Source organism: Plasmodium reichenowi, chromosome 5, assembly GCF_001601855.1.
Source record: "Plasmodium reichenowi strain SY57 chromosome 5, whole genome shotgun sequence".
Lineage (NCBI taxonomy): Eukaryota > Apicomplexa > Aconoidasida > Haemosporida > Plasmodiidae > Plasmodium > Plasmodium reichenowi.
The window spans coordinates 843,688-854,462 of NC_033650.1; the positions used below are offsets into that span (position 1 = coordinate 843,688).

At 18.8% G+C, this 10,775-nt stretch overlaps 2 protein-coding genes across 2 annotated transcripts; one reads left to right on the forward strand and one right to left on the reverse strand.

Moving 5' to 3' along the window:
* Positions 1 to 1,591: 1,591 nt before the first annotated feature.
* Positions 1,592 to 7,226, forward strand: PRSY57_0524300 (hypothetical protein; the record flags this gene model as incomplete). Its single annotated transcript, XM_012906311.2, has 3 exons — positions 1,592 to 6,879; positions 6,977 to 7,068; positions 7,183 to 7,226. The coding sequence occupies 3 exons, from the start codon at positions 1,592 to 1,594 to the stop codon at positions 7,224 to 7,226; spliced, it is 5,424 nt and encodes a 1,807-aa protein (XP_012761765.2).
* A 1,237-nt stretch (positions 7,227 to 8,463) lies between these two features.
* PRSY57_0524400 (hypothetical protein) lies at positions 8,464 to 9,927 on the reverse strand (the record flags this gene model as incomplete). The annotated part of the gene is made up of 1 exon (XM_012906312.2): positions 8,464 to 9,927. The coding sequence occupies one exon, from the start codon at positions 9,925 to 9,927 to the stop codon at positions 8,464 to 8,466; it is 1,464 nt and encodes a 487-aa protein (XP_012761766.1).
* Between the last annotated feature and the right edge of the window lie 848 nt (positions 9,928 to 10,775).

A 10,775-nucleotide genomic window follows, 5' to 3' on the forward strand; every position in this document is an offset into this window, starting at 1 on the left:
AAAAGATTTAATTAAAATAATTATAAAAAAAAAAAAAAAAAATGAAAAAAAAAAAAAAAAAAAAAAAAAACCGTGATTCCTGTTTTTTTTTTTTTTTTCTCTTTTTCAGAAAAATTAATATTTACAAAATGATATGTATATATTATATAATGTATAAATTTATATTCCGTTAAAAATATATATATACATATCTTTTTATATATATAACTTTTGTTTCAAAAAATGACTATTTAATTTTAATGCTTAAACTATGGTTCATTTTCCTCCTTATAAGAAATGAAACATTTTAATAAATATAAATTTGTTGTGTGAATGTAAAATATGTTTATATATATATATATATATATATATATTTCCACTATTTTTACTTTTGAATTTTTTTTTTTTTTTTTTTTTTTTTTTTGGATTAAAATGATATCATATATTATGAGCATTTTATTCATAACTATTATTAAAAAATAGTTGTATATGTCTATTTTGTATATATATATATATATATATATATATATATATATATATTTATATATTTATATATTTTTATGTTTTTATTATGTTTGTACGTTTTTTTAAAAAATAATATTGAATGACAAAATTTTTATAATTCTTAAAAAAAATCCATAAGTTGTTAACAATTGTGTAGGCATATACATACATATATATATATATATATATATATTTATATTTTTTATATTTTTTATATTATTTATATTTTTCATTTTTAATAATTTTAAAAAAGCATTAACAAAAAGAAAAAAAATAATAATGTATCAATACAATTAATTATAAGTTATAAATATTAAAATTATATATAAATTCAATGACATGTTAAAGTAGTTTAATATTCCAATTAATATTTTTTATAGGAATATAAATAATATATTATATAAATATATATATATATATACAGAGAGAAAGATAATATTTTTACATAATAAGAAATTTTTTTTTGTTAATGTTAGCATATTTTTAAGATGTTACCAAAAAAAAAAAAAAAAAAAAAAAGTGATGAACCAAAAGTTGTGATGAAATTATATTCAAGTGTGTAAAACGTATTCATTCATTATGGCTACTATAAATTTTTTTTTCTTTTTTCAGAAGTATGAAATTAAAATATATATATTATATAAAATATATTAGATTGTGCATTTTTATTTTTTTTTTTTAATTATAAAAGTTGATAATATTGTATCTAGTGATATATACTGAAAAAAAAATTTTTTTTTTTTTTTTTCCTTTTTTTGTATATGTTCAACGAGTTGAATATATTATATATATAATATATATATATAATATATATATATTGTATTTTTAATTTTATTTTTTGTTATTATAATTTTTTTTTTTGATAAGTTGTTCTTGTAAAAAAAAAAAAAAAGGTAATATTTTTAAAGTATTTATGTTTGATTAAAACAAACTTTATGTTTTATTTATTTCATTTTTACTTTTTGTAATGATGAATTATTTTTATGAACGAAAAGGTATAGTATGATATAATATTAATATAATTAAGCGAAAGAGTTATAATAAGAAATATATAATATATATTAAAAGTAGTTATAATATATATATATATATATTATAATGATTTAATATGAATAGTACGGAAGAAATTCATAGCATATCACAAAAGAATATTACAACAAATGAGTTACATGAAAATATTAATGGTAGCTTAAATAATAAGAAAAGGAAAAAGGCACAAAAAGGATATGGAAATGGTAATGGAAATGGTAATGGAAATGGAAATAGAAATGGTAATGGTAATGGTAATGGAAATGGTAATGGAAATGGTAATGGAAATGGAAATGGTAATGGAAATGACAATATAAATGAATATATGAATGACAATATAAATGAATATATGAATGACAATATAAATGAATATATGAATGACAATATAAATGAATATATGAATGATAATATAAATCAAAATAATGTTGCACATATGAAAGATTTATTTTCCCAAGAAAGCGAAAGTTTAGACGAAGAAGATGATAGTTACGATTCATTGGTTGATTTAAAAAAAAAAAAAAAAACAATAAAATTATTGGAAAAGGAAAAAAGAGATAAAATAATAAATAAGAAGGGTATGAATAATTTAAATGGGATAAAAGAAAAAGAAAAAGAAAAAGAAAAAAAAAAAAAAGAAAAAAAAAAATATATATATATGGATAATATAAGTGAGGAAGAAGAAAATGTTAATAATTTAGAAAATGTTAATAATTTAGGAAGTGTTAATAATTTAGAAAATGTTAATAATTTAGAAGATAGTGTAAGAAATATTGAAAATGTTTTAAATAATTCAACAAAAGACCAATTAGATGATGATATCGAAAATGATATAGGCGGCATGAATTTATTTTTAGATGATGTAGACTTACAAAGTTTTTATGGTAGTACAGGGAAAATTATAAAATTAAGGATAAGGAATTTTTTAAATCATGAGAATTTAGAATTAACATTTAATTGTTATAAAAATATAATTATTGGAAAAAATGGGAGAGGGAAAAGTGCAATCGCACAAGCTGTTGCTGTTGGTTTAGGTAGTCAAGGAAAACATGCAGGAAGAGATATAAATTTAGCTAACTATATAAAAGATTATGATAAGAATAAAAAGAATTTGATATGTTCTATTGAAATATTTTTATCTAATTCTGGGAATAATGCTTATAAGCGTGATATATATGGAGATGTAATTATAATAAAGAGAATGTTTTCTTCTCATACTAGTAAATTTTATTTATACGGATTAAAAAAAAATATTTACACATCAGGTGCAACAACGGATATGTTAAAAAATATGAATGAAAATTTGTCGCTTAATAAATGTGATAATGATGGTAATGATTTTAATAATGATAATACTTTTAATAATAATGGTAATACTTTTAATAATAATGGTAATACTTTTAATAATAATGGTAATACTTTTAATAATGAAATGAATGGTAAATATAAAAACAATAAAACGAACCCAAATAGATATGTAAGAAAAAAATCATATATTGAGAATTATTTAAATTTTATCAAGGTGAATATTAAAAGCCCATGTGTTTACTTAGATCAAGAAAAAGGAAAACAATTTTTTTCAAACATCACGGGAAAGACATTACATAAATTTTTCATGAGTTCAGTTGGATTAAATATTGTAGAAGAGGAAATTGAAAAAGAGAGCGAACTTTTAAAAAATTGTTTAAATCAAATAAAACAAAAAGAATTATTATTATCTCCATTTGAAGAAGATTTAAAAATATCACGTGAGAGAAATAAGTTGATAGAAAAGAATTTCAGTAAATTACATTTATATGATTGTAATTATAAAAAGGTAATATTTTATGAATTACTTAAAAGTTGTATTTTACATTTTAATGAATATATAAAATATGAGAGCATTAAAAATGAAAATATTTTATATAGTATACAATACAAAATGAATACATTAATAAATAAGAATGAAGATATGAAAAACGAACTAAAAGATGTATTAAATAAAGATCATAATATTTATAATGATATAATAAAAAAAAATATTGATAAAATATGTAAATATAATAATATGATAAAGGAATTGAATGATATCAAAATAAAACATATAGAAAGAAAAGATCAAATTGTTAATTATCTTAGTTCATTTGAAAAAGCTAAAGAGAATAAAAATATTGTAGAAGAATATATAAATAAATATAATTTACAAATTAATTTATTAAAAGAAAAAATCAAAAAAGAAAATAATAAAGAAATGGAACTTATTAATGAAATTAATAATAAGGAAAATTCAATATATGAAATGAATTATTTAATAAATAAGTATCAAAATCATATAGATGATATTAATAAGAAGATAAAATATATATCTATACAATCAAATAAATTACAAAAAATTAAAAATAATGAAATAAAAAAGAAAATATATATATATGGATATGATATATATAATGTAAGAAATAATATTGTAAAATATTTTAATACTACAACAATTACGTCTGAGAAAAATTCTTATCATGATAATGTAACAAATGATAATATAAATGAAAAAGAAATAAACAAAAATAATAATATGTTAATAGAAACAAAAAAATATATTTCGACACATAATAATAATGATAATAATGATAATAATAATAATAATAATAATAATAATCATCATCATCATCATCCTTCTTTTTATTTTAAACATGAACCTATAGGTCCAGTCGGTGAATATATAAAATTAAAGGAGCCTGTTGAAAATACCAAAATTTTATCCATCATTGAAAAACACTTGGGTGATATTTTTTATTCTTGGCTTGTTAGTTGTTATGAAGATAAAAATTTTTTGAATAAAATGGATATAGAAAATAAGAATAAATTTAATATCATAATAACTAATGCATTTGTACATGTTAATCGAGAAAAACTATTACAAAATATACATTTCTTATTAAGTCGTATAAAAGGTAATACAATATATTCTTTTTTAAATATTGATTTATTGCCTACACCTTTATTATTCTATTTATATGATAATTTTAAAATATTACAAACTCTAATATGTAAAAACTCAAAAGAATTACAAGAATTATTACATTCGAATAATAAAAAAATAATAAAGTCTATTTATGTCATAGACGATTTTGTATTAGTTAAAATACTGTCAAATGAAAGTTTACATTATATCCCTTCAAAGCAAGAATATTATAAGGATGTTCTTTTTTTAAAATGGACTAAAGAAGAACATAAAAACAACAATGATATGTTATTATATAATAATAATAATGGAGAACCAAATAAAGGAAACCATAATATGTTAAATGACATGGAGGATGAAAAGAAAAAAAATGAAATAAATAATGATAATCAAGAAAAAGATAAAGGAAAAGATGACAACCATAAAGATGACAACCATAAAGATGACGACGAAAACGAAGAAAAGAAAAAGAAAGAAAAAAAAAACCATGTGGGTGAACATTTTAATTTGTTAGATTCCGAATTTCAAACAAACGAAGAACAAATTAAAGAACTAGAAAAAACAAAAATGGAAAAAGAAGATGAAATATCAAAAATATCCAAGAAATTATTATCATATAAAAATGTTGTAAATACTTTAAACGAATCATTAGAAAAATGTAAATATTCTCAAGACGAATTAAAATATGAATTAAAAAATTTAGATGAATTGAAGGCAAACCATGATAATATATTTTCAGAACAACTAGATATAGAAATAAAAGAAAAAAATAATGATATTAATGAAATAGATGAATATATAAAAGATATAAATGAATATATTAACATTTTAGAAAATAAAAAGGATATGGCATTAAACAATAATAGTTTATATAAATATTTTATATCTACACATAAGGAATATTTAAAAACAAAAAAAGAAAATATTCAATATATCATAGAAGAATATGATAATTTGAAAGAAATATTAATTAAATTAGAAAAGGATAAACAAAAAAATGATGAAATTGCATTAACCAAAAAAAAAAATTTTCTCATATCAATAAATAAATTACATAGTATATATGTAGAATGTATAGGTAACAATTTTGGTTTGGATAATATCTTTTTGAGTAATCCATTCTTAATATTGAAGGATAAATATGAAAGCTGGACCATAACAAATGTAATCATAAAGAGGGAAAAAAAAAGGGTGGATAATACAAATGGTGTGGATAATTCAAACGGTGTGGATAATCCAAGTGAGGTGAATAATACAAGTGAGGTGAATAATTCAAACGGTGTGGATAATTCAAACGGTGTGGATAATCCAAACGGTGTGGATAATCCAAGTGAGGTGAATAATCCAAATGGTGAAGTTATAAAAACCAGTTTTCCTTTTATTGAACCAAACAAAGAAGAGAAAAAGAAATCAAATGAAACTTATCTCATGGAAACAATTTTTGTCATTCATAAAAATCCCGAAAATATAACCAAAAATGATGAGGAGCATATTAAAGTGAATATTCCTCTGTCATGTTTAAATTCTTTTAATAAAATTTTTATGTCTTCCAAAAGTACAGAAGAAGATATGTTAGAGAGTAGCAAAGACAACTATAATAAAAGTCTAACAAAAATGGGAAATAATAAGGAAAGAGAAATAGAAGTATTAGTAGAATTAGAGGAATATGTAAAAAATGTTGTGAATAATATTTTAAAAGATAATGATAATAAGAAACAAGTTGATAATATGGATAAAAATAATACACATCCAAATAATATAAGTGATGATAATAATGATGAATATAAATATTATGATGAAAATAATAAAACGGAAGAAAAAAATCATAGCATAATATCAAAAAATATTTTTGAATATGATCCGGTAGATATGTTAAATGAAAAATATGAAGATATATTATGGAAAAAAAGATGTAATAAGAAAAAAGAAATATTAGAAATATTAAAAATGCATGGATATATAGAAAAGGAAAATAATACAGATAATAATTTAAAAGATTATTATAATAATTTAATTGAACAATATATAAATGATGAAAAGAGTTTTAATAAACAATTAAAACAAATATCTGATTTGAGAAATAATTATGATATGCATTTATCTAATATCACATTAAGAAAATCTAAATTTGTAGATATTCTAGAAAAAACAAAAAATCAAATCACATTACATTTTAAAAATATGTTAAAACGTATGAATAATTATAAAGGAAAAATTGAATTTGATGATATAAATAGAAATTTAAAGGTACTGATATCTATAAATCAAGATACTTCAAATAATATTTTTATGGAAATTAATTCTTTATCAGGAGGAGAAAGATCAACTATACAGATGGCCTTATTAGCTTCCTTTTCTTTAACCGAATCATCTTCATTTCATATTTTTGATGAGTTAGATGTGTACATGGATGAGCTTACCAGAGTTAAAAAGTAAAAAAAAAAAAAAAAAAAAAAACATAATAATTAATAGATGTACATATATATATATATATATATATATATTTGTATTTATTTATATATTTTTTAGTATGAGGCTCTTTTGTGACTTTGTCGAAAAGAATAATGATAAGCAATATTTTTTTATAACACCCCACATAGAAATAACAGAACTGTTTTTAGGTAATCATTAGGAGTTTCCATTGTGTGCACATGTGTTTTTTATTTATCTACTATCATATACATATATATATATATATTTATTTATTTATTTATTTTTTTTTTTATCTTGTGTAGATGATGCTAAGCAAAAGAAAGCTAAAATATTAAACTTATCCTAATTTGTTCCTTGGGAATTTACTTTTTTTTAATTTTATTTTTTATTATTGACAATTTTATATTTCATCATCATAGATACGATGTTTAATTCATCTTTGTAAATTGATTATTTTGTTATTATTCATTTTTATTATTTTTTTTTTTTTTTTTTTGTAAATATTAAATAACACAAATTTAAAATAGAAAATATAGATTAAATTTTTTAATTTCTCTTTTATATGAAAGAATAATATTAAAATATAAGTATATCAATAATATGGTATATTAAATTGTTTCTCGTATAATATAATATAACATAATGTGTTCTAAATGTACAATCCTCAACCCTTTTAATTACACACATGTATATATATATATATATATATATATATATATATATGTATATACATTTATATTTATATTTATGAGAACATTCTTATAATTATCCTTTCTTATAATGTAAAACCTTAAAATAGACAGTTCTTCCTGATCATATTAATATATTATTTTTATGGTTACAAGATTAATGATACAACACAAATTCACCGTACATGTATAGGAAGACACCAGTAATATAATGCACATATTAAATATACATATATTTATTTATTTTTGGAAGAAAAAAAAAAAATGTTGTATATTTTTTTAATAGATATATAGTAATATATAAACATACTTGTATTGTTAAAATGACACGTAAGATAATATGACAGATGGATAATGTATACCATCATTTATGATGAAATAATTTAACAATTTATTAAAATATTATTGTTTAAAACAAAATTAAAAGAAAAATTTATATGGATGTAACATATGTTCTATTAAAATTAAAAGATCTTAGAGATACTTTGAAAGATGATGAAATATAAAAAAAAAAAAAAAAAAAAAAAAAAAAAAAAAAAAAAAAAAAAAGGAAGAAAATATAAATAAATAAATAAATATATATATATATATATAAATGAAAGGATAACATAATTAAGTAACAATATAATAATAAATAATAAAATTAATAAATGAATAACTCTACATATTTGTATATATATATATAGAGTAACAAAAATAAGGGGAGACATATTAATTTTATGGAAACAAAAAGAAACTTAATTCTTATAATAAATTAATTCGTTCATAAAAATAAAATATTATTTATTATATCCATTGTATTAATTCTTGTTATGTATAAAAATAACGTCATATAATATATAAATAATGTATAAAATATATATATATATATGTAAGATATCAACTTCTTTTTATTTATATGTAATAACTATTTTTATAAATATCATCTCTGAAGGTATACATATTATTATTGTTATATGACTGGAGAATAGTTTTGTCCTGTATACTATTATTATTATTATTATTATTATTGTTGTTGTTGTTGTTGTTGTTATTATTGTTGATACTGTTATTACCATTATTTTGATGTTGATAATAATTATTAAAATTTATAGAACAATTGGTTAATTCATTATTATCATTATTTGTTGCTGTTACATTTTGATGATTATTATTTGTATACTTTGTATATTGATTTTGTTGTAAAAATCTTTGAGAGTCATCATTAATAACATGTTCATTATAATTTATCATATGTTCATTTGTAATATTTTTTGTTCCATTTAATGTTTGTAAATTTTTTATATAGTTAATAGATTTATTATTATTTTGTGGTTGAGCTATTGTTAAAGATCTTTTTTTTGATGTATGTAAAGGTGCATTTATCAGGTTTTCATTTTTTGTTGTAACAAAGTTGTTGAGCACATTTAATTGTATATCCTCTGTATTGTTAGTAGTAAAATGGCTAGAAAAAATATTCCCACTATTATTACAATTTATATTATTATTATTATTATTATTATTACTTTTATTATTCTTTTTACTATTATTATTTACATTATTTATATTGCTTACATTGTTAATATTCATATTATTTACATTCATATTATTTACATTCATATTATTTATATTAAGATTATTTATATTATTATTTGATGTTACGTTATTAACAGGTGCATTAAAATTCATCATATTATTTTGAGTTATACTTTTTGTAAAATTATCATTATATTGCTCTGTGTTATTTTGATAATGTGCATAAAATTCCTCTACATTGTTGTTATACATATTTACACTTTGTGATTCTTTAGGATTTATAAAATTCTCACTATTATTATTACAATTTATATTATTATTATTCATATTATTACTATTAATATGAATATTATTATTATTATTATTATTGTTGTTGTTGTTGCTCATATTTAATGAAATTGTCATGTCATAATTATTTTCCATATTAGGAGGTAATTGTGAAGGATATGTATTTTCATTTATTATGGGAAAGGCTTTACTATTATTTGTCTCATTTCTTGAATTTACATATGTTGAAAAAAATAAAATTAATTTTAATTTTGCTATCAACCCTAGAGCTGCTAATACATATAATCTTTTAAATTTATCTTTTTCTTGTTCATTCATTTTTGCATAATTTTGCAAATTTATTCTCAAATAAGATAATTGAGAAGAAATAGCAGTAACCAATGTTTCTATAAAATTTACATTTTTTAATTCTATCATTATATTCTCACTTGTATTCTGATATTTTAATGCTTCCATTTCCCATTGTCCAATAAAATTACCATCAATTTGAGGTATTAAAGATTCTTTTAACTTTAACAATATCTGAATTTTTTCTTTGAAATTTATTAAAGCCATTTTAAAATTTTTTTTTTTTTTGTTTTATGAACAAGTCAGGTAAAAATTAAAAAAAAAAAAAAAAAAAAAAAAAAAAATATATATATATATATATATAATAATGTAATATTAACATTCACACTTTTGATCTTCTATTTATATTTGACTTTGCTCACTTTCAAAATATGAGACAAGTATAGTGTGAAGAACAAAAAAAAAAATTAAAATGATAAGAGGAAAAATATAAATGTAGAGGAATTTTATGCACATTATCAAAATAACACAGAGCAATATAATGATAATTTTACAAAAAGTATAACTCAAAATAATATGATGAAATAAATAGTCTGGTGTAAATAAGATGAAATAAATAGTCTGGTGTAAATAAGATGAAATAAATAATCTGGTGTAAATAAGATGAAATAAATAATCTGGTGTATAAATGAAGGAATAAAAAATTATAGGATAAATATAAAAATATTATGATGTAACTATTATCCCATACATAAATTATTATATATATATATATATATATTATATAGATATAATGAAAGAATTTAATTTTACATATATAAATATAAATGTATTTATACACATATATATATATATATGACTATAGAATAAAAATTTTAAAAAACATAAGGTTCACAAAACATATGGTATTTAAACACACAAAAAAGAAGGAAGAATGGTAGGTTTCAATTAATAGGATTTTACATATATATTTCCCTTTAATACATCTTTATAACAAAAAAAGGTAAAATAATACTATATAAGGAAAAGTAAAATATAAAATAAAATAAAATAAACATATAATATATTATAATGTATGAAACAAAAAAAAAAAAAATGAATATATCAAAACAAAA